Source organism: Podarcis vaucheri (assembly GCF_965113315.1).
Source record: "Podarcis vaucheri genome assembly, chromosome: 7".
NCBI classification, from domain to species: Eukaryota; Metazoa; Chordata; class Lepidosauria; order Squamata; family Lacertidae; genus Podarcis; species Podarcis vaucheri.
Genome location: NC_138765.1, coordinates 65965900 through 65990960, shown reverse-complemented (window position 1 = coordinate 65990960; position 25061 = coordinate 65965900). Strand labels below are relative to the sequence as shown.

Here is a 25061-nt window from a genome sequence, read left to right as displayed (position 1 = left end):
TTGCCTAGGAATCCACAGCACATGGGACATAGCTGCAAAAAGGCAGAAGAGCCCTGCTGAGGGACGAAAGGTGGCAATCCTGTGAGAGGAACGCAAAAGGGAAATGGAATCCAGAGTTTTCCAAGGGGTGACTATTGTGCTTAGCTCTCCCATTCAGAAATTGCCCTCAAAGGCAACAGGCAATCTCTCCTCCCCACCTTTCTTCAGTGAGGAGAAGAGTTGTGCAATCCTGAAGATGCCACAAAATGGTGTTGTGCAAACCTGATAAAGCTGGAGGAATTTTACTGGTATGCATGGATCTCCTAAGAGGTTCTGGGCTTGTCTGTGCATTGCAGCATTTTGCTACGAGGGGCGCCCAAAGAAAGTATCTCGTCCTCTCCAACCCAGACCCAGCCAATTGGAGGACAGGGATGCGTGTCACAAAACCAAGCTTATAGACCCTGGACATGCCAAAAAGGATCATAGAATTGTATGGTTGGAATGGATACCCTATGGGACACCTAGCCCAACCCTCTGCAATGAGAGACATAAAACTACTTGGAGTGATGATGGAAGAGGAAAAGAGAGAACACCCTTATTTTATTCCCTTTTTGAATGTAAAAAGCACAATTCCTGTTCTGAAATTTATAAGCTTCTATTTAAGGGAAAGGTTAAGGCACTTTACCATTCTTTCATACTGCATGCCCCCCCCCCCGAAACGTGGCAGTTTTAGCTTATAGTCCTGCTGTAACTTGGACAAAAAATTCCCATCATCCCTGACCACTGGTCCTGCTAGCTAGGGATGATGGGAGTTGTAGTCCAAAAACAGATGGAGACCCAAGCTTTGAGAAACACTGTTGTACCCATTACTTAGATTCATGTGTCTCATACATTTGTTTACTAGCACCCAATGAAGAGTAAAAACCCTCCACAGACCTTCCCTGAACAACGCGGAAAGACTGGTGCTTTGGTGAATGCATGAACATGCCTTCAATTTCTAGAAATTACACTAGAAGAAGGGTGAGCCACATCTAACCTGTGGTCCAGTCTTGGCCCTCCAGTTTAGCCTGCGAGGTTGCTTCCCCCAAACCATACCTAGTTGACACTGCCCGGTCAATCCAGCCAACACAGCAGGATTTAACCAACCTCCCCCCATCCCTTCAGATTTGGTGCTTCAGGACTTCCAGACACTGAGTCATCTGCTAACCTTGTGATGTCAGGTGATGGACAGGTCGCCAGATTTGCTCACCTGTGACATTTGGCCCAAGAGGCCCATCTTGCTAAGCTGGGAAAAAAGATTGCCAACTGCTAACAAACAACTTTATGATGATGGCAACATCAACAAGAAGGAAATCACAGTTACCGTAATTTGCCCAAACTCACAGTACCAGTGGGACAGGAGGAAGAGGCACCTTAAATAAGCTGGAAAACTAAAAAAAATCCCCAGAGGGGTTGGGGGAAAGCAGGGAGGGGTGGAGAGACTGCAATACCAGCTTCCTTTGCCTTCCCCCATCGTGACACGAAGTTCAGTTGACTCTAGAGAAAGTTTTTAATCCCTTTTCCGTAGGAGTTGGCTACAGGGTCACTGCTTTCAGAGGTTAAGCTCCAGAGGTTAAGCACCAAATTCCTACGGTTGTTTAGTGAGATGCTCACCCACCGCATAGCCCCAACTTAAGTGGGATTTTCAGGCTCACATGAATGAGAGGTTGCTTCTGGTCAGGTAACCATGTGGAAAGGCTGTGCCAAATCTGAAGATCGACAGCTGCTGGCCACCTTGTCAGAAGCAAGATTCTGCTTTGAAGGTCTCCCTTTCTTTCTTCAGGAAGTCACCAAAAAAGAATCTAAGAGCCCCAAGGCTCATGTAGTCCGACCTTCTGCAATGCAGGAATATGAATAAGGGAGGAAATGGCTTCTTATCAAAACTGAAGTTGAACAAATGAGAAGAGGAATTTTTGAAGAAAAAATATGAAATTGGGTGAAGACATATCGGGACTGAAACTCCCATCACACTTGGCTTGTTCTATAATTTTTCTCTTACCTGGAATGCACCACAAGAAACCTGGCAATATTTAGACCATTGTTATCTGACTAGTCAATATTATTATGGTGGTGGGCTCTCTTTCGCTGGAGGTTTTTAAAAAGAGGTTGGGTTTCTATCTGTCAAGGATTCTTTAGCTGTGGTTGCTGTATTGCAGGCGCTTGGACTAGATGACTTCTGTTTAAAAGCCTCCTGCGAATCGTAGAAAAATAAAAATGTAGAGTTTGAAGGGACTCTGAGAGTCATCTAGTCCAACCCCCTGCAATGGAAGAACCACAGCTTAAAGAATCTCTGACAGATGGTCCCTCAACTTCTGTTCAAAACTTTGAATGAATCCTGGATTCAGGTAGGTAGCCATGTTGGTCTGATGCAGTCAAAATAAATTAAAAAAAATTAAAAAAATTGTCCAGTAGCACCTTAGAGACAAACTAAGTTTGTTCTGGGTATAAGATGTTCTGAAGAAGTATGCATACACACAGAAGCTTATACCCAGAACAAACTTAGTTGGTCTCTAAGGTGCTACTGGACAATTTTTTAATTTTATTTATTTATTTAATGAATCCTATAATTCTAAGGTTGGAAGGGACCCCAAGTGTCATCTAGACCGACCCCCTGCAATGTACCTCACCTGGATGCTAGCAGCAACACAAACCCATACAGCTCAAAAATGGAAGACATTACACAACATGCATCTCTTTCTCTGCAGGACAAAAATGTGTGGGTTCTGGCTATCACTGAGAAAATAACCCACAAATTAGTGGTTTCTAAAGGCAGAGAAGATCTGGAACATTTCTGCAATGTTTGGTAGGACTTTATTTCCTATGTATCAAATTCAGATACACAAGATTATTTCCTGAGGCCAAATTGCAAAATGTGGGTATCATGGAGTGTTTGGCTTTCTTTTCTTTAAATCTATTTTCTATCACCCATCAAACTCACGCGGTAAGCCAACTGCTGGTGCCTTGACACCATCCACTTCAGCTAGCCAACCATAACGTAGTCCATCTCTCTTCTCTTGGGCTCTATGTTGCTCCATCTTTGGCTTACCGGTACCTAAAAACGATCCCAGGATGTGCTGATCCCTTGCAGATCCCTTGGCCCAAGGGGCCAGATCCCTTGGCCCAAGGGGCCAGAATGGGAGAGAGGTGCCCCCAGAATTGTTTTCTCTTGATCTTCGATTTCCCCCCCCCCCTTTCCATTTTCTCAAAGGCAGAAAGCACAGCACTGGGAGAATATCAGAAAACATATTTTACGATGGTATTGTCCAAAATAGAGGGGCACAAAACTAAGGCACTTCTCACTTCCCCTCTACTAGCCAGATCTCAAACCCAAATAAATTTGTCCAGAATTCTCACATCTCCAAAGCCGTGTGTGTGTGTGTGTGTGTGTGTGTGTGTGTGTGTGTGTGTAGACCAGATTTCACCTCTGCTCACCTACAAGAAACAGAGCCAACAATGAAACAATGGAAGCCATTGACATGGGGTCAGGAAAACTGCCTGCGTGCGATGAAATACTATCTTCAAACAAGATGTGTTTGGATAAGCCCGGTTTCGTAACTCGCTTCTTCCGATGTGAAAAAGTCACAATAACAGAAAGCAACACGGTTGTAAGTTCGGGCATTTCAACATCTCATACGAGGAAATCGTGGGATCATAGTGTTGGATGGGACCCCAAGAGTCATCGAGCCCAATCTCCTTCAGTGAAGGAATCACAGCTAAAGATGACCACCCAGCCTCTGCTTAAAAACCTCCCATGAAGGAGAGTCCACCACCTTCCAAGGGAGCCTGCCGCTTCCCATTTTCTCATCACAAGTTTTTAGACACGCGGGTGGCGCTGTGGGTTAAACCACAGAGCCTAGGACTTGCTGATCAGAAGGTTGGCGGTTCGAATCCCCACAACGGGGTGAGCTCCCATTGCTCGGTCCCTGCTCCTGCCAACCTAGCAGTTCAAAAGCACATCAAAGTGCAAGTAGATAAATAGGTACCACTCCGGCGGGAAGGTAAACAGCGTTTCTGTGCGCTGCTCTGGTTCGCCAGAAGCGGCTTAGTCATGCTGGCCACATGACCTGGAAGATGTACACTGACTCCCTCGGCCAATAAATCAAGATGAGCGCCGCAACCCCAGAGTCGGCCACGAATGGACCTAATGGTCAGGGGTGCCTTTACCTTTACCTTATGTTCTCTTTGCCTACCTGGTCATTTTGTAACATGTCTGAGGCATGGTGGATGCTGTAGTTTTAGGGCAGTAGGTGACACGGTCTGTCACCTCCCTCTGCTTACCGATAGATTTGGTGGATTCAATAATATATGATATTATTCCCCTTTAACATGCATCGCACCCATGAAGAGTAATGGGTTTTATTCCATACTATGTTTAAAAGTATACTCAGCCTATTTTTATTGTAGCAGCCTGATGCGTATTTCTGTTGTTGTTAGCCCAATTAAAAAAAGAAAACAAAAAACAGGAGCAGTTTATAAAGTATCCATATAGGGACAGTTTGCATGACCTTCTTCCTTCCCTGAGGGAATTGACACAAGTCAAGGAGTGCAGATTTCTTTGAGGGAATCTGTGGTGACATTAGGAAAAATCTGGTTCTCTCTGTTCCAAGCCCGCCACTTTGGTCCCAGCCCTCTTCCGCTTCCAGCGCTATGCCAAATATAAACTTGCCTACAGGAAATGCCTTTAAAGAAACCAGCACCTCCCTGAATCCTGAAGAAGGCAAGGAAATAAACCATCTCAGCTCATGAAAGAAGCTACTCTGCTCCATCCTGCTGGGGAGCAGCCTTAACCCCTTGTGTCCTGCAAATGCTCATGGACCCAGTCGGGAGAAGGGAAACGGAAAACAGAATAAACCTCAAAGTTACGCTTTCGCTTACAAAAACGAATAGAAGGACGACGCTCTGCAATGTACCTTCCATCTCTTAACATGACCGTTCCACCGAAATTGGACAACTGGGATATTTCCTTCGCCAGAATGGCTAATTCTGGGTTCCCCCTCCAGTTCTGTGCTATTACAATCTTCAGAACAAAGTTGCCTGAAGTTAACAGTGTGCTTTAGGGTATGATTTGTTGGGTGAGGTTTCCAAAAAGCCAGACACATCCCATCTCCCGGGCAAGTGATAATTTCAATAAAGAAGTGGTCTGAACATTGATTTACTTATGATTGTCATGTAAACACTCCCATGAAGTTTTCGTTCATCACAAATGTTCTGCACACGGGTATGATTATAATTATATTTGTTAGTTGCTTTCCCCTCAGAAGGAAACTCAAAACAACTTACAAAATATAAAAATAAATAAGAGGAGCCTTGCTGGATCAGGCCAGTGGCCCATCTAGTCCAGCATCCTGTTCTCACAGTGGCCAACCAGATGTCCCCAATGGGAAACCCGCAAGCAGGATTTGAGCACAAAAACACTCTCGACCTCCTGTGGCTTCCAGCAACTGGCCTTCAGAAGCCTTGCTGCTTCTGAGCATGGAACGAGAGCATAGCCATTGCGGCTAGTAGACTTTGATAGCCTTATTCTCCTCCCCGGAGTTGTCTAATCCTATTTTCAAGCCATCTAGTTTGTTGGTCATCACTGCCTCCTGTGGAAGTGAATTTCATTGTTAAACATACCACGGTTTATCATCTCTCTCTCTCTCAAAAAAAAAAAAATAAATTGTTCAAAGCAGTTTCACGGTAAATTCCTATTTTTTGTAAGAGTGCCGAGACATGAGTACACCCAGCACTTTTCCTGCCCCCTCTCTGAATTTCACTGTGGGGGTAAAAGTAACATCATGTCAGATTATGGGAGACAGGAAGGAAGATCTCTTTCAAGATCCAGTGAGAACATTTCCTCTGCAAATGTCTCACTTCCAAGAAAGCTCTCCACCACCACCACCCCGCTGCCACCAAACCAACGGCTTACAGATGATAAGAACAGGAAAACATTAAAGCATCAAAGATAATACTAATAAAGCAGTGGAGATAGACAAACAGAATATAAACTTAAGCTAAAGCATTAAAAGCAGCAGCGGATAAAACCCTGAAATCAGAATGCCAGCAGGCAGATTGACATCTTCTTTACCTGGTCCTCAAAAAAGTGAGCACCAGGACGCATGATTTAAGAGAGCCAGGGAGCTGTAGTGCTGGCTAGGACTTGGGAGACCAGGGTTCGAATTCCCACTTGGCTCACCTTGGGCCAGCCACTGCCTCTCAGCCTAGCCTCCCTCGAAGGGTTGTTGTGGGGTGTTAATTGAGGAGGGGGAGGAGGGCAATGCAAGACACCTTGAGCTCCGTGGAGGCAGGAAAACGTAGGATGCAATAAATGAAATAAATTATTTCACATATGGGTTAATTAAGTTCAACCTGAATAACTTGCTGTGTTTGTTGATTGTTCTACTCCTAGGATTCTCGCCAGGCAGCCTGGGTTAAAAGGCGGGAGAAGGAGAGACTTCCAGGCACCTCCCTAGGTTCAGATGTCCAAAGAGCAAGAGGAGGATCTGCAGCGCAAAAGGTCAGGGAAACTCCGAGGAGAGGAAGCCACAGAGGCCTAAATGTCGCTGCTCCCCCTTCAAATAGGACGCAGAGTTGAATGAAGCAAGACACGCAGTCTCTCCGTGACAAAGTTCGCTTCCGCATCACCCAGAGGAAAGGCCAGAGGCTGGGGAGAGGGGGGAAGCTGCTGAGCTCTCAAAACCAACCTTTCAGCAGACAGCAACTTTTCTTTTAAAAAAAAGATGTATCAGACCTGAGTATGGAGGGAGGGAAGGGTCAGCTTATGAGCCAGTGACTAGAGTGCTGGGCTAAGGCCCGGGAGATGGATCCAGCCCAATCGCCTTCTAAATCCAGCTCACAGTCAGTCTGGGAATCAGCGTGTTTTTACACGAGTAGAATGTGTCCTTTTATTTAAAATGCATCTCTGGGTTATTTGTGGGGCATAGGAATTCGTTCATTTCCCACCCTCCAAAATATAGTCCGCCCCCCCACAGGTCTGAGGGACAGTGGACCGGCCCCCTGCTGAAAAAGTTTGCTGACCCCTGGGCTAAGGGCTCCTCCATACTCCCACTTCTCCTGCATTTTCTAGGCATGGGGCCAAGCGGGTTTTTCGTTTGCCACTTTCCCCAGCGATACCCGCCATTGACCACTGAATCGGAACAAGCATCAACCTGCAGGAAACCCGACTGACGTTTGTTCCGATTCAGAGGGAGAAAGCAGGCTTTTCCCTGGGGGAAAGCAGCGGGATGAGCAGAAGTGTGGGGAAGCCCTGAAATGTGGGGGCAAAGACCAGGGTTCAAATCCCCACTTGGTCATGAAGCTCACTGCATGCAGCTTTGGGGGCTAGTCACTGTCTTCTCTCAGCCTAACCTACCACACAGGGTTGTTGTGGGGATTAAACAAGGAGGGGAGACCCACGTGTGTGCCACCTCAAACTCCTTGCAGAAACAGGTGGGATATAAATACAACAAACAAAACATTTTCTGGGACCCCAGGGGTCCTCTAGCCCAACCCCCTTTGATGCTGGAATCACAGCTAAATAATAGCTTTTTATAGTAACGGTAAAGGGACCCCTGACCATTAGGTCCAGTCATGGCCGACGCTGGGGTTGAGGCGCTCATCTCGCCTTATTAGCCGAGGGAGCTGGTGTACAGCTTCCAGGTCATGTGCCCAGCATGACTAAGCCGCTTCTGGTAAACCAGAGCAGCGCACGGAAACCCTGGATAGGTTCCCGCCGGAGTGGTACCTATTTATCTACTTGCACTTTGACGTGCTTTCAAACTGCTAGGTGGGTAGGAGCAGGGACCGAGCAATGGGAGCTCACCTCATCACGGGGATTCGAACTGCTGACCTTCTGATCACCAAGCCCTAGGCTCTGTGGTTTAACCCACAGCCCCACCCGCGTCCCATAGTTTTTTATAGTTATAGTTTAATTACTTTTTCATTATCTTTTTTCAGCTTTCTGTATTTTATCTGTGTGTGTTTTCAACTTGTGTAAGCCACTTTCAGCCCCAGTCTGGGGAGAAGGTGGGGTGGATAAATGAATAAACAATCAGCGTCTTCCTGACAGATGGTTTTCCAACCTCTTTAAAAACCTCCAATGAAGGAGGTTCCACCGCCTTTAATGTCTAGCGACCCAGATGTCTCCATTAACATGCACGCAGAACAGATAATGTTAAAGGCTGCATTTGAACAGCGACCAGGTGCCCCAGCTCAGGTCTGCTGATTCCTATTGGGCAGGAGAGGAGGCCAACCACAACTGCTCCCAGTCCAAGGTAGGAAGTGGGCTGCTTGCCCTGGGGCAAAATTACCAAGCCTTCCTTCCACATGCCCTCCCGATGCAGGGAGAGCCTCTTTCCAAAGTTCACATGAGTATTATGTTTCGGCTGGTGCCTCCTACGTGCACCAGAGGTTTCGTCAACAGAAAGAACATCTGGATCTGGATAAAATGCAGAACCCAACTGGCTTAATTGGGAGCAGAGACTCCGCAGCTCCATCCAGGATGTTTTTCCTGTACAGCTCAGAGGTTCGGTTAAGGTGGCCTCTAGGGATTTCCTGCAGTTTATCTCAGCAAGCGGAAAGCAGATTAATGGAGCGGGTTGAGAGAAGGGGACGAACAGAGACTGGAAGCCCCTTTCCCCACCCTTATGTCTCAAAAGAGGACACCCATTTCTAACAGAAACACCTTAAATTGTGATTGAATTATTCCCCAATGTTGTGGGGAAATGATCCACCCCAATACTACGTTTTGTTCCTGGCATGGCAATGGAAATGTTATCTTAAGAACACCAGAAGAAGGATTCATTTATTCCTCATTTTCTGTCTCTTTTTTGGGAGGGAAGGGGGAGTAACTGAGTCACTCTCTTCGATGTAACAGATCTGTGGAAGTGTGTGCAAGACCACTTCTGGCACCATATGACAAGTGCCGTTTCCTGATAAGCGACCGTTAAAATGGATAGTCAAACAGTGCCGTTGCTGTACGCTCCGTAAATGTTCCCGGGCACACGCTGGCAGGGTAATATGTCACTTATTAAGTGCTCAGCCAAGATAAACTAGGCCTGGTTCACTCCAAAATGAGGGACGCTGAGCAGAACAGAATCGTCTTCAATTTCCCTTGCAAAGCTGGTTCGTTCGTAATGGAGGGATTATCTCCGGGCTCATAGCTGAGCTTCTGTGATCAGCAAATGAGCAGGAAAGAACCGTTCCCCCCACGGAAGCAAAGAGATGGGCCAAACCTGCCCATGTGCCAACCAACCAGCAGCTGACACAACAGTCGGTGGCAGTAGCTGGAGAGGAGGCCAGAGAGGCGGTTCAAGGAATGGGAAAGCCACCCTCACTCTGCTTTCACAACCCCAATGCTACACTTCAGTCGCCATCACTCCAAAAGGAAAAGGAGCCCACAGCATCCCCAAAGGCCATTCTCAACTCATCCAAATGGTGGTATTTTTCTCAGGACGCAGCTGTGATTGCTGCCTCGCAGGGGGTTGGACCACATGAGCCTTGGGTCCCTTCTAGCTGTACAATTCTATGAGTCTATTGACCCCCATCCTTTAAGCAGAGAGGATTCTGGGAAGAAAGACTGGCAAGGCCTTGCCTTTCCCCAATGCGTGTCAAGACATTCAGTCTGTTCCATCTTTCTCTCATCCTTGCCTCTGTGTCCGCCATAGATGCTTCCCCAATCTGTCCCCCCCCCCCCGATGTTTGGGGCTACCAACTCCTATCAGCCTCCGACAGCACAGCCACTGGACAGGGGGTGATGGGAGAGCCTTATCTTGAAGTCATCCCAAGTCTGGATCCTAGAACTGGGGTGGGGTGTGTGGAGAACTTGGCAATGAAATAATCTTTGCAGGGAGCTACAGAGATTATGTCATTATCAAGTCCCCCACCCCCATTTAACCTAGATCTATGTTCTGCTATAGGTGTGGGGGGGTCAGTCTGGATGACACCCAGGGATCCCTTCCGAAACCTGTGCTTCTGTGTGGGTGAGGGTAGAAAATGCAAGAGGAAACCAGCAAAACCAGTCCTTTCGCTGGCCAGTTTAAGCACCTCCATTTACATATAGAAAGAGTTTGCCCTGTGGTCACACAGACATGGGTGGGCCTTTTCCCACCCCAGCTGGCTGAGTGCCACCAGTCACCCTAGGATGGGGAGCAACAGGCAAAGTGTGTGTGTGTGTGTGTGTGTGTGTGTGTGTAAGAGAGAAAGAGGGGGGGGGTTGGCTGATGCTGGAAGCCGGAGACACAGAGGTTTATATTGTTCTGTGCTGAACCCAAAACTGAGTCTGGGGCTCCCTTGGGAACCTAAGGGAAGTCTGTGGAGAGAAATGCTGGGGGGTTAATGCCATGAACCCTTCTCCATCCTCTGCTCAGGTTGTTCATGTGCATAAATAAAACCGTAGTTCCGAAAGACACCACAGACCTTCATTCCCAGGAAAGTAACCCCTGGGAAAATCACAGGCATCCCAGAGTCTCTCACCACTCAGAGATTGGGGTTTCTGTAGTTTAAGTCTACCAATTCCGCTTCTGTCCAGACTCTGTCCAGTTCCAGGTTGTCCAGCTATTTCATCAGATCAGCTCCTTTAGGAGCATTGCCAAACAAGTCACATTCAAATGGGGTCTTGAGACTGGCGACATCCCTCTCAGGGCAGAGTGAGCAAGGAAACAAAGGTCTCCTTTACTTTGAAACTTCGGGAGCCCCCAGTGCCAGCAAGCGTGACTGTAAGTATACAGAGGTGACTTTCAGGGAGACACGGCGCAAGGAGGGTCATTGCAGCTCAATTATTAACTGGGCTGGAGGGGGGACCCCTGACTTTACTGGAATGCAGCCTCCCTCAACGGCCATGTTCCGGATGCCAGGGAATGTGGCGGAACTGTGCGCAAAGGTTAATGGATTCATACTCCATGCAAAACATAGCCCTCCAAACTCGGGTCTCTGAGAGGGCTTTTTCCAAGCACTGCAGTACTATCCCTGCCTTGCTGCTAACCCAGTTCCCCTGTTGTTGCCTCAAGGGGGAAAGAAGGGATTCCTTTGCTTTAAATGGCACAGGGAGAGCCCAGGTCTGCTCAGTTTCTCAAGGGAAGGCACGGGGCAAGGCAGAAGTCGCCTCACATTACCCGATTGCCTTTCCTACAAAGACTGAAATGCTGTGGTCCCTCGCTGGTGAGGAGAGCACTCTGTATGCCTGCAGGGGCACTGTTTATCATCTTTCCCGATTCACACATGCCAGGACTTAGTCTGCTCAAGAAATAAAGGAGCTCCAATCCAGAACTCACTCTGGTGACCCCTAGCACCCTTTCCAAAGAAAGGAGAGATGGATTTGGGCCCTGGCCACCAATGCCTCTGACTGCCACAAAGAACAGGCAATCTGTGCCCTCATTCAACCCTCCAGAATGATATGTCCAAACGTCAGCGACAAGGACTTGCAACGGAAAATGGTTAATATGGATTATGTTGGCCTAATGTGCTCCTAAAGTAGCACTAAAGAGATTAGGAGAAATATAACGGGGAGAGGGAAGACATTTACTAATCCTATTTATTTTGGAATCAATTCTTACTCCTTTGTTTATTTATTGCATTCCTATCTAATTCTTCTCCTCCAAGAAGCTCAAGGTGACATATACAGCTTCCTCTCCTCATTTCACAACAACCCTGTGATGTAGATTAGACTGAGAGGCAGTGATTGGTCCAAGCTCACCCAGGGATCTTCATGGCCAAGCAGGGATTTGGTCTCCTAGCTCCCAGTCTGGCACTAAACCACTAAATAACCATTGTCCATTATAGTGCTGGGTGCACACCCAGCCCTGCACCATGATCTCCTCCAGATTTTAAATCAGAGGAGAGTTTTCAAAGTTTGAAGGTTCTTCCCCGGCTCAGGTTGAAATCCAAGCCGGAGGAGAATTCATGGCTTCTCTCATCACCAACAATCTCCAATATTCAAGACCCTTCTGATTCCTAACACTCTCCCCCCTGTCCTCTAAAGGGCACAGATCAATGGCAGGAGTAGCAGCAACGTGCATGGAGAGTGGCAGCACTCTCCCCTCCTGCAGTTTCCAGCAACTGATATTCAGAAGCATTGCTGCCTGTGACCTTGGAGGCAGAACACAGCTATGGATAGCTCTCTCCTCCATTAATTTGCCCAGCCCTCTTTTAAAACCGCCTAGCTTGGTGGCCATCACTGCCTCTTGCAGGAGCAAGTTCCATAGTTTAACTACGTGTTGCATAAAGAAGTCCTTTCTTTTCTCTGCCCTGAATCTTCCAACATTCGGCTCCACTGGCTATCCACAAGTTCAAGTGTCCTAAGAGAGGGAGAGTTTATTTGTCTCTCTATTCACTTTCTCCATGTCATACCTCATTGTATAAACTTGTATCTTAACCACCTCTTTCTCGCCTTTTTATCTGAAATAAAAAGTCCCAAACACGGCAACTTTTCTTCGTAGGGGACTTTCTCCGTCCCTCCACATTTCAAGGACTTTCAAGATGACTGTCCTGTATTTGAAGAAATCCTTTATTAGAACTTCTCTCCAACCCAAGATAAAGGAGCAGGGGCCTTGATCCTGCCCATCAATAGCACCTGGAGAGCAAACTGAGCAGGTCATCTCGCCCACCTGACCAGGTAAGGCCTTAAGGGGACGGGGAGGAGGGTGTTTCGGAGAGAGGGGCTTGTCTTCCAAGCCTCAGGAAATGAACCAAGTTATTCTGGCCCTCAGCAAGTGGGGACAAGCTCAGCCATCTCTGTCAATAAGTGAGAAGCTACAGAAAATACAGACATAACTATAGACAGATATTTGCATTTCCTTTTTTGGAGGAGGGCAATACTTCTAACAATCCATTCTTCAATTCTTTAATTCAGACACTAAATCTGGGGTTGTAGTCAGCCAGAACCCAATAAAATTAGGGATCCTAACTAAGTCACATCCATTAACTTCAATAGGTCTACTCTGAGCAGGACTAGTGCTGAATAGCACTCTGGGTTTCCATGTTTTCCCTGCCCATGACTCAGAGTTTTCCATATAGATGGCCTGAAACTCAAGAGAGCTAATAGTTAAGCCATGTGTTATTTTGGGGTACAACAGACCCAGAGTCCTGGAGACAGGGCAGGCTGTGAATTGCGGTAAAATATGAGAAATAAGTATCTGAATTTTCAGACTGAATCGCAGCACCTGCCAATGCAGTGGACAAGAGTTGTTTGACAGTGGAGTGGACATCCTTGGAAGGTGGTGGACTCTCTGTTTTTTTGACAGAGGCTGGAGGGTCATCTGTTAAGGATTCTTTGGCTGTGAGTCCTGCAATGCAAGGGGCTGGACTACATGGCCCTTGGCTATGCCTTCCACAATACAGTTCTATGATTCTACAGCCTCAAAGAGCAGGGGCCAACCAGCGTGGACTGAACTGAGTGTGTGTTTGATGGTGCCACTGACTTCTTTTGTGCCATGTGCACGGATCAGGACCACACCTCCAGTGCGGCTCCCACTGGGGATCTCACCCACTCAGTTTGCCGGTCGCTTACAAAAGGGCCCACCTGCTCAGCGCCCACCACCCTAAGAGGCTGGAAGGGAGCCATGCGCACATTTCTCAGTCTTTCCTGAATCACAAAACAAGCGAGACGCAACCCAAGAACTCCCATAATCACATAATACACACACACACACAGTGCTCCTGTAGGAAAAGACAAGGAAGAGCAGCAACGGAAGGAGCTCCTGCAACAGTTTAGATGGGTTATGAAACGTTTGTACAAGCAGAGAAGTCCTCCCTTGCCATGCACCCAAACCAGTAACGTCTCCTAGGAGAGAACGGCCTCGGATTGGGGCACATATAACCAGACCCACACAGACACCATTTTTCTGTTCAGGCAGGTCAAGTCGATGAAGTGAAAACAGGATTGCCAGGTCATCATGTGAGCGTCAGGCGCTCCTCGGGGAAAGTTATGACTCTTCAGAGCCAGAAAGCGAAAGACCGAGGGGGAGAGACAGACAGACACACAGACAGACAGCTTCACCACTGAACTGACAGCATCGGAGAGCATTTTGCTGCAGTGACTATTTACCTCGAGTTGCCTTCCTCCATGTCCTGTGTTGAAAAACTGTGCCTGAGGTACCAGGAGAAAACTCCTTGGCTGTCAAAAATCCTTGGGAGATTCAGTCGCTTCCTCTGCTGGGGCAGGGCAAAGGCCGAAGGCAACATGCCCCCAGAGTTATACTTACACACACACACACAAACACACACACACTTTGTTGCCGGCTCCAGAGCAGCAGCAGCCGAAGCAGCTGCTGCTCCTTGGCCGTTGTCAATTGCAAAAAAATGAGGGTTGCTCCAGGCACAGGTGGCCAAACTGCTGGAGCTGCCTCCTTGCACCCGCCCCCTGAGGCGTCTGGCCAATCGCTGAAGCAACAGGAAAGCCTGCCAAACAGCTGGGCTTTCCCCTTAACCCTTGACAAAACATCACAAAACAGTCACCGATTCCTTGCTAGCGCAGAAACCCGTAGGAGGGGTTGCAAATGAGCTTCGTGGGGAACAGGGATTCTTTCTTTCATCGGATTATCCACTGAAAGGGTCATCCAGACTGAATGAGGAGGAAATACGAGCCAGGAAAATGGTTGACGATGCTGTCATGTGCTGCCTTGCAGCGGGTTGGACTAGATGACCCTTGAATCCCTTCCAACTTGACGGTTCTATGGTTCTATGTGGATGCTGTCTTTGTGTGGGTTGTATATACCCACTGTGAATGGTCTATGTATGTAAGCTGTGTGCGGTACTTTTCTGGTTAATTTTTTTTTCCAGGTGCCCAGACTCCTATTTTGATAAAAGTGGCAAAGGTTCCAGCAAAAAATGGCTGCCATGGGCAAGAAAAGTCCTGTGCATACTCTATATGTGGGTTTAAGCATATCCCTTACATCTGGCTGAGAGGTTTTGGGGGAGCTCGTGTCACCTCTGCCCACCACAGCGAGAAGAGTTAACTGTGGGTTTAAAAACAAGGATTTGTGTGACTCAAAGGAAAATGATCCACTCTGGAGAGTTACATAAGGTAAAGGGACCCCTGACCGTTAGGTCCAATCACGGACGACTCTGGGGTTGCGGTACTCATCTCACTTTACTGGCTGAGGGAGCTGGCGTTTGTCCACAAACAGCTTCCGGGTCATGTGGCCAGCATGACTAAGCTGCTTCTGGCGAACCAGAGCAGCGCACGGAAACACCGTTTACCTTCCTGCTGGAGTGGTACCTATTTATCTACTTGAACTTTGACGTGGGACCAAGCAACAGGAGCTTACCCTGTCACAGGATTCAAACCACTGACCTTCTGATCAGCAAGCCCTAGGCTCTGTGGTTTAGACCACAGATAAACAAGGATTCATGTGACTCAAAGGAACATGATCCACTTTGGAGAGTCACATTAGTATATGCCAAAATCTACCTTCCGTTTTCTTGAAATGTTTTCTTCCTCTGAGGACAAGTTTCTTCCTCAATTCTCAGGGTAATTGAGAATTTCTTGAGAACTCGAAGATTGTGGGGCTTAGTGGCCTAAGGTGGTGCATCTGTCTGCACACGTTCCACTACCTCAGAAGGTGATGGATTCTCCTTCCTTGGAAAGGTTGAATGCGTGCATCTGTCAGGGAATCTTAAGCTGCAATTCCTGCATTGCAGGGGGTTGGAATGGATGACCCTTGGGGGTCCCTTCCAACCCTACAATTCTGTTTCTATCTCTCATACTGAAAAGCAGCTTTGCTTGTCAGCCACCAGAGCACTGCCATTTTGGCCCCAAACAGGGGTGTCATCTAGGGGGCCGGGGGCAGTCCCCCCATATTTTAAACTTTGTGACAATCCTCAAAAGGACACACCAGGGCGCCTTTCAGGAAGGTGGTTGGTAGTGGGGGGAATGGTGAGCCGAGTGTGCCTGGCCAGGTTGGGGGCGCCCGTGTGTGATATCATGCCCCCCCAATGTTGGGGGCAACTCAGCAAGTCTGGCCTGAAACAGGACACCCCTTCCCTCAGCTCCAGATCCCCACCCTGCCCCATTCCCAAAAGACTTCAGTACCTGCCACAGGTACTGTGGGGGAGGCAGCGGCTAGGGAAGAGAGCTGCGGAAGCTGAGGGCGGTTACTTTCCATCAAGCATCATCTTTGACTAGAAGCTTCACAGAGATCCAGGTGGACCACATCCAAGCATTTCCGGCTCTATTAATAAAAAGGTGGCTGGGTTTTGCACACCCCTCCTGCCTTCAAAGGTGTGGGCTGTGTTCCCTCTGGCACCCCTCTGCTTGGGGCCGACAGATTTTCCACACCTCTGCAAACCTCCGGACTTCCTCAAGTCTGGCAGCGCTCTCCATTTTGTCAAAGGGCAGGACCATGTGGACTATACAAGTTCTTCCAACGTCAGAAAGTTAGGCTATACTGTACCTAGAAACCTTATCCACCCAAGTTATGCATTTCCTACAATAAACAACTTTATTATTTTCTGACCTGCAAACATCTCTGTGTGTAAGAGAGAGAGAGAGAGAGAGAGTCTACTCTCTCACCCAGATTTGCCAGCTCAAATGCTATCTAATGAAAAGTGTTAGTTAGTTTTGCCCCTGTTCCCCCATTACTCATACCCCAACAATATGAAACCCATTATTCCCTTTAGGACTGAGAACACAACCATCCCTTCAACGCAACCCACCCTTAATCTGAAACATGTGCACAAGCCTGGATTCGAAGGTCCATAAATCGCAACTGCTTCATGTGGGACCCTCTCGGTTTAATCGCGCACACCCCAGAAAGACTTTGATCCCTGATGCCTCCCTTGCCAGCTCCGCAGCTGTGTTTTCTCACCTGCCAAATGGCAAAGAGCAATCCGAGAAACCTCCCAAGAGCATCACCCTTTCCAACCATTACACGGGGCGGTTCCCTCTCCCAGATGACCTGTCGCACCAGCACTGACCAAGACGAAGCCGTCAGCAAAAGTTACCAAGTATTTCAAAGCTCCTTGGTTTCTCTAAGACACCCCACCCAGTACAAGGTTAGAAGGAAGCGCAGGGTCTTCACACAAGCCCATTTCGATGCTTCCCTCTTCAAAGCCACACAGTCGTTGAAACAACTCTAAGCCAACTTTTCCACACTAAAGTAGGGTACCCACAAAAAAGGCAAGTCAAAAAATATGGTACAGATTAAACAGAAGACCTCAGAAAGTTGGACAGAGTAGGTTTCATCCAGCAGCGCTCTTCTTATTTATCCCGTCGACAAGAGCTATAAACTGCTTATTCAACAAAAATCTTCAAGCGCCTCGCAAAACATGATGCACAATTTTCATGGGAAGATGCTGATAAAACCAAAAGCCGACATAAGATTTCTCAATTTTCTCAAAATATTAATAAACTCAGTGAGGTTTAGAATCTGGTGGAAGAAGCTGTTGAACCAGCTAGTCTAGTGTCTTTGCTAAAGGTGACTAGTTAGGTCCTTGCCATTTACATGCCCAGAGAGTTACCTCTGTTGCCATAGAGAAAATTGGCTGGGTCTTTTCCCACCTCACCTGGCAGGATGCCAGCAGTCAAGAGGGAAAGGGGAGCTGTGTAAGAGTTGGTATGAGAGAGAAGTGGGGGGGGGGAGATGGATTGTGCTGCAAGCTGGAGACACAGAGGCTTTTCTTGTTCTGAGCTGGGCTTGGAGCTTCCCTAGGAACTGAACGAGGAGGCAAAATCTATTGGGGTGTTAACTCTGTGAGCCTCTCCATCCTATGCTCAGGTTGGATGTATGGGTAACGAAAACCATACATCCTAAGACACCACAGTCTCCTTTGTCCTTTTCCTCCAAGGAAACCTAACCCTGAGGAAGCATGCAACATTATTTACAAGACAGCAAGTCCCTTTGAGCTCACTGCATTAGATGTGCACAGGATGGCACTGAGACAGCCCACAAATTTCACCATGTAAATATATACATAGTGCTTCGTTCCTTTGCTGTAGGGGGGGTCAGACTAAATGACTCTTGGGGTCCCTCCCAGCTCTACATTTCAAGGATTCTGTGTCACATGTAATGCAGCTGGATGTGGTGAAACCCAACCAAGTCAATGAAAGCCGGGAGGTGAATTGAAAGGAGGCTCCCCGCTACTGAAGTCTCCATAAGAAGCGAGAGGTATCGGAAACTCTGCCACATGGTTGGCATGCTCAGGAACAACCTCTCTGTGTCAGTGGTTTCCTAACCATAACCCTGCATTGAGCTCAACTGCTTAACAATGCAGCCACAGTCTCTTCCTGCCTTGCCACCATCTCCTCCTCCTCCTCTGCCACTGGGGGGGGGGAGCCACATCCAGCCCCCGGCATCCTCCTTGAACCTGTATTTCCAAACACCACAGAAAGCGGGGGCTCCTTAGGAACTGATCTCCCAAATGAAGCTTCAGTTCCTCCAACCAGATCCTTATGCTAAAGGTGAGCAGAGACGGGCGTTTCCAGGGAATGCGGGGGCAGGGGGCTTCCTTAGCGGGCGGCGAGAGCCCCAGTTATGTCTCCCCTTGGGAGGAAGTGGGAGGCTTGTGGGCCAAAGGGTTGCGGCGAAGGTGCTGGAATTGTCTGTGCAAATACATTTTAAAATAGCTGGCTTTGTTGCAACACAACCCAAATGGGCATTAAGCCTCACAGCCTGACCATCTGCAAGGCCTGCTTTCGCCAGGGAGAGAAAAAGCAAAACGTCGAGTGACTTTGGGACAACTGCGATTCGACCTACCCACCATTAACCCCCCAGTTACCGCCCCCCCAAAAAAATGTGCTTGTGGGGGAGCCCAAACTGGATCAGGACTGGGCACTATTTCACTGTTTCCAACCAGGGCCCCCTAGATCAACTAAAACAATAGGACTACTTAAATAACTGGCCAATCATGTTGGTTCTGACCCCCCCTCACACACACAAATGTCCTGCCCCCTCAACAAAAATTCTGGCTACACCCATGCTTCCATGACAACTTGAATCTCACCCCCTCCCCAACATATACATGGTGCACATATGGTGTTTCCCTATGAACTGTTTTTTTGGGGGGAAGCCTGTTTACATCAGGAAAGTGGCAATGATGAAGCTTCTTTGAACCTAAACACAATGCCTTCCATCTGGAATAGGGGTGGCCACTTTTCTATTGGGGATGGTGAATGTTGTAGATTCAATAATGGGTCTCTGGGCATGTTCTTCCATAAAATAGAGTACCTTTCTTCAGCAGCATAGTTAGGAGGTAACGTGTGTGTGTGTGTGTGTGTGTGTGTGTGTGTGTGGAAGACCTTTTGTTTAAAACAGACATCAAGGTACCATTGCAGAAGGATGTACTCTTAACTGCCAAGCATACACCTGACAGAATAGAAAACCTTTCAGCAGGTGTTTAAAAGTTGGCACAGAATGCACCTCTCTATTGGCAGAGAGTTCCGCAGGCCTGGGCTGGTGACACTAAAGGCTCAGCTTCTCATTGCTGTCACTTGAGCCTTGGGGAACAACCAGCGATGCTCCTGCTGATGATCTTGGCAACTGCGCCGGGACAGAAGGGTTCAGGGTTTACATATTCCCAATATTCTTGTCCAGGGCTTTATAAACTAACACAAGGACCTTGAGCCAGGCTCAGTAGTAGGCGGGCAGCCATTGCTGCCGTTTTAAGAAGAGTCCCATGTTCTTGGCCAGATGCCCCATCAGCAGCCTGGCTGCTTCATTCTGCCCCAGCTGGAGCTTCTGGACCAGGCCCAAGGGCAGCCCCACGCAGAGCACATTGCATTAATGTCATTGACACAAATCATTTTAACATTAAACACATGAGCATCATCTAGTCCAACCCCCTGCAATGCAAGATCTTTCACCCACTATGGGTCTTGAACCCACAACTCTGAGATTAAGAGTCTCATGCTTTACTGACTGAGCTACCTGTGGACAAGCCCCTTGTAGCCACTGGACTTATTACTACTACTACTGCTGCTGCTGCTGCTGCTGCTGCTGCTGCTGCTGCTGCTGCTACTACAGTGGTACCTTGGGTTAAGAACTTAATTTGTTCTGTAGGTCCGTTCTTAACCTGAAACTGTTCTTAACCTGAAGCACCACTTTAGCTAATGGGGCCTCCCGCTGCTGCAGCACCACCGCCATGCGATTTCTGTTCTCATCCTGAAACAAAGTTCTTAACCCAAGGTACTATTTCTGGGTTAGTGGAGTCTGTAACCTGAAGCGTCTGTAACCTGAAGCGTCTGTAACCTGAAGCGTCTGTAACCTGAGGTACCACTGCACTGCATTTATACACCGCCCTATTCACCAAGGAACTCAAGGTGGTGTATGTGTTTCTCTATCTCCTCATTTAATTCCCACAACAAACCTTCAAAGTTGGTTAGGCTGAGAGACAGCAACTGGCTCCCAAAGTCACACCCAGACAGCTTTGTGGCTAGGTGGGGATTAGATCCTACATCTCTCCCAGGTGTGACACTTTAATGGCTTACAGCATTTTACGGGTGCCACAAGGCCTAAGGCAGGCTTTGCCCGCCTGGTGCTTCTCTTTGGACTACAACTCCCATCAGCCCCCAGACAAAACATCTGGAGTGTGGCGGGTCAGGGAGGGCCGACGCTGACCCTTGACTTCATTCTCCTGTATTCCAGAGGGGAAACGTTGGGCGTCAGTGAGGCTTTCAAGACTTTTCCTTTCCTTTCCTCATCCAAACAAGGAACCAAAGAACTCAGGGGTTGGAAGCAGGAAATATTTCCCAGGCCCTAAACGTGCAAAACTGAATGAGGCACTGGAGAGGCAGCCGGCCAGCATGACCGAGGGCGAAACACTCACGCTTCTATCTCTGCCCTGAAGGAGACCAACCGCTGGGGTGCTCCTGGCAGGAGGGGCTGGGAGGAGGCCCACATGCCAACAGCTTGCCTTAGCCAGCCTGATGAATGGGCAGCATTGAGCCGGGCCCACGCGCAGGGGGGTATTAATAGCTCGTAACACAGCGCTGGGGAACGGCAGCCGACATCACCGCCCAGGCGAGTGTGTGACACAACACAGGGAGAGGGAGGTCAGCCGAAGCAGGACTGGGGCCCTTTTTCACAGAGACGGAAGTGGGGGTTCAAAACTAAGAGACAAGAATCAACTGCTTCTTGTACAGTGGTACCTCAGGTTACAGACACTTCGGGTTACAGACTCTGCTAACCCAGAAATAGTACCTCGGGTTAAGAACTTTGCTTCAGGATGAGAACAGAAATCGTGCGATGGCAGCGGGAGGCCCCATTAGCTAAAGTGGTACCTCAGATTAAGAACAGTTTCAGGTTAAGAACAGAACTCCAGAACGAATTAAGTTCTTAACCCAAGGTACCACTGTAAAATGAACTTGCCTCCACACTAGCTAGCTTGCATCACAGCTTCCTGTGTGCAGCCACCGTCTCAGTCTGAGCCACCCCCCTGACTGTCATCAACTCATCTTCTCATGGAGGGGACCCAAGGGTCATCTAGTCCAACCCCCTGCAATTCAAGGAGCGCAGCTGAAGAATCCCTTTATTCTGGGCTAATCCATACCTTCAGGAGTTTAAAGGAGCCCCCTCTCTTTATAGGCAGGAGTCACTGGGAAAGGAAAGCAGGGTGAGACATAGAATAAAAGCAGGGCCCTCCCAGACCTTTCCGCTTTTCTTCTGTGCAGAAAAATGCCAGCACCTGCAGTTTTAACCCTGTGCCTTTTGGTAAGATGCATTTAAAAACAAGCAAACAAAAACTATGCCGCATTGTAGCACAGGAAGCAGGCCTTTTTACTGAAACAATGGTCTCTGAAAAAGGCTACAATTCAAGCAATTGGGAGGGGGGCCAGCCAAGTCTTCTTCCTGGGGTCTTCTATGTGTGGCAGAAGGTTAACATTTAAACAAGCTTAAATTTGTTGTCTGTTAAAGGTTGCTGGGAATTAGTGAGAGATTTGTAAATTACAGCGCCCAGATTTCGTTGAGGAAAAAGACTGTGTAGGCGGTTCTAAGACAGAGGCACAGAGTCATAGAATTGTAGCGTCGGAAGGGATCACGAGGGTCATCTAGTCCAATCCCCTGCAATGGAGGAATCTTTTGCCCAACATCGGTCTCGAACCCATAACCCTGTCTCATGCTCTACCAACTTTTCCTGCTTGGCAGGGGGTTGGACTCGATGGCCCTTGTGGTCTCTTCCAACTCTATGATTCTATGATTCTATGATTCTAACTGAGTTATCAGGGACCCGGGCTTCCTCCATATGATGCATTTATTCAGCACACACCCTAGTTTGCTCGCAGAAAGGTGGCAGAAAGTGGGAGACAGATTATATCCGGTCTTTACTGACCATTGATTGAGGGGTGTGGTTTCCATGGCCATAAGCAGTTTGGGGCAGCAAGCTGGCAAACTCCTTCATTTGGGGAAGTTCTGCCAGGGAGTTTATCAGGGCTTCCCCCTTGAAGAGATGACTCAGGCATCATAGGCGTAAGAACTGGCACAAATCCCAGTTAGAAGCTGGCATGTGATGTTGATCTTACGCGTGGGGCTTTTCCTACAGGGACATCTGCAGCAGGAGCTCCTGACCCAAGGAAGATTAATCCCACTTTCCCATTCACACAGAGGTTTCAGGGGAGCTGAAGGAAATGTAATTCATAGCAGGGGTGCAGCTTCTTCACATCTGGGGTGGTGGCCAACTTAGGTTTGTCCTAAACTGCAAAGCTGCCTGTGACCCTGAGGTCCTCCCTTCTAGAACTGCCACTCTCCCGACACCCAACTTATTGAACCTGATTGCAGGGGGTTGGTCTAGATGTCCCTTCAAGCTCTACAATCCTATGATTCTATGTCAGTTCCCAGTGCTATGACACCATTAGGGGACCTGCTCCACCTCAAACCTCTCCTCTGCATGCAGATTCAGAAGCCTGCCTTATACTGGATCTGAACTTTGGTCCATCCAGCTTTCCAGGAACCTCTTCCTGGGAGATGGAACAGAATGGAATGGAAGGTACTGCTTCGGAATTCAGATAGTTGTGTTTTTTTTATACTCTCTGTGTTCATAGATAAATACTTCCAGCTCCCTGCAAGTAACTGGGAGTTGTCTTCCAGCCTCTCTCCCTGAGCTGCTGACTTTCACCTTACGGGGAGCTGTTTCAGAAGCCAAGCATTCCCCAAGGTGGCTTCTGTCTGAAGTCCTTATTCAACAGCCTCTGCTGCCTGGAGGACTGTGTCCCAGCTACCGGCCAGCTCTCTATAAAGAGGCACCCTGGTCCCCTTGACCATAAAAAGTCAGTGCAGTGTACTGGTTAGAGCCTTGGACCAGGAGTGAGGAGACCAAGGTTCAAATCCCCACACTGGGTGACCTTAGGCCAGAGGCAGATTTAGGGGAGTGTGACTGGTTAGGATTGCAGAGCCAAGAGGGTGGGCACCGAAACAATGACTTAGAAGGGAAGGCAAGAGGCAGGATGTGGCTGAATGTTGGTATCGCACAGGGCACTGCTGAAATTTGAAAGCCCAAAGTCCGCCACTGCTTGGACAAGTCAGTTTCTTAGTCTAACCTACCTCACAGGGCTGTTGTGAGGATTAAATGAGGTGGGGGGAAACCACGTAGGCCGCCTGAGGATCCTTGCAGGTAGGGGTGCCAACTTGAGTAAAATATATGGGGGTGGCAGGTGAGCCCCGCCCCCGCATAATCAATCACATGACTCGGGGCAGGCTCACCATTTGAATGGCAATGCCCGTCAACTTGGGGGGAGGGAGCTGGACGCTTTAAAAAAATGGGGGGGGGGACCGAAGGGACCTCGGACCCTAGGAGTTGGTTCCCATACTTGGAGAACAGAAGGTGGGAGAGACATGCAAGAAATCATTAGGAAATGCAAGAAAGCAAATAAACAGATTAAAGTAAGTACCTGTAAAAGCAATGGAGCAAGTAAATCAGTCCAACCGCGTAAAGCGGGGCCAAAGACAGAGCAGCGGGAAAACCAGAGGCTGAAAGGGGCCGAATCCTGGACCGCGAGCGGGCGGGGGCTTACCTGGCTTCCCCCGGGACCCTCCACCACCCGCGACGCCCGCTTTCCGCGCCCGCAGGAGCCGCGAGAAGGAACGCCCGCAGGTCCTGCCTCCGCCTCCGGACAGGGCGCGCCGTCGGGAGCCTCTCGCTGCGCCCGGCCGCTCCATCCTCCGTCTGAGCCTTTGCGCCTCTGCGCCGCCTGGGCGAGGGAGATCCAGGGCCGGGCAGGCTCCTCCTCGACGACCACGCCCTCGCCGGGAAAGCAGAACCCGCTGGGGCTCCCCCAGGCTCGGAAGGGAAAGAAAAGGCACCGGCAGGGACGGGGCAACTCAGCTTTCAAGGCTCTTCCTCCCACAACCGGGCGCCAAAGACACCAGCAAGGCGCCACGTCGGGGAAGTCTTCTTCGAAAAGCCTTCTCGGAAACGCCACTAGGGGGCAGCCCTGGTCCCTTTCTGAGCATCTGCCGAGCTGCTCCGAGGATGGCAGGGCTGCCGTCCAACAGGTGAGGCCAGGCAGGGAGGGGGGCGCTTAGGCCGCTTCCAGACTGATGCTGCTTTGCAGGTACGAAATGCGTCACAGAACCCCCATGATGTCCTGGCCTCCTTGCGATGCTGTCCATGCAGAGGCCTCCTTTGAAAACTGCTCAGGAAACTTCAGTTGGTCAAACGGCAGCACTGAGACATTTTGCGTGGCACCAAACCGCTGGCATCTGGTTGCAGCTTCTTCACCTTCCTGCTTCTCCCCAGGCTCAGTGAAGTGCTGTTCTCTCCCCGCCTTTAAAGCTCTGAATGGCCCCGGGTCCATTTGCTCCCAAACCATCCCAGTAAGACCTGCGCCAGCATTTGGTACTTCCAGGAGGCTGGCGGAGAGCCTTGCCATCCTTTGCCTTCCCTGGCATTTGCCTCTTGCTGCCGTCAGCCTCCTGTGGAGTACATCTGCGGGAGGCAGCTGAATGTCCTCTAGCATGGAAAGAAGACCCATCTCTGAACTCCATTTAAGCGAGGCTCCTAGTGTGCAGCCAGACCAGTGCCAGAAACTTTATTAGCGATTAACACTTGTTTTGCATTGTATTTATGTACTTAAACCTATATAGTTTTGTTTTTGTAATAGTGTTTGCCTGATTTTTGAACTTACTAATACTCTGTAG

At 48.8% G+C, this 25061-nt stretch overlaps 1 protein-coding gene across 3 annotated transcripts in view; it reads right to left on the bottom strand.

Annotated features, from left to right (window-relative positions):
- The window catches only part of STARD8 (StAR related lipid transfer domain containing 8), a 70072-nt gene that overhangs the window by 32711 nt on the left and 12300 nt on the right, over window positions 1-25061 (bottom strand). The window contains exon 1 of one of the 3 annotated variants that reach the window (XM_082230812.1): window positions 23936-24095. The exons of 1 other annotated variant lie outside the window; for it this stretch is intronic. In XM_082230812.1, coding sequence (XP_082086938.1) covers window positions 23936-24080 — 145 coding nt within the window. In that variant the 5' untranslated portion in view covers window positions 24081-24095. Of the gene's footprint in view, window positions 1-14038; window positions 14301-23935; window positions 24096-25061 lie in introns of those variants that run through there. One more of the 3 variants, XM_082230814.1, reaches the window with a different exon arrangement.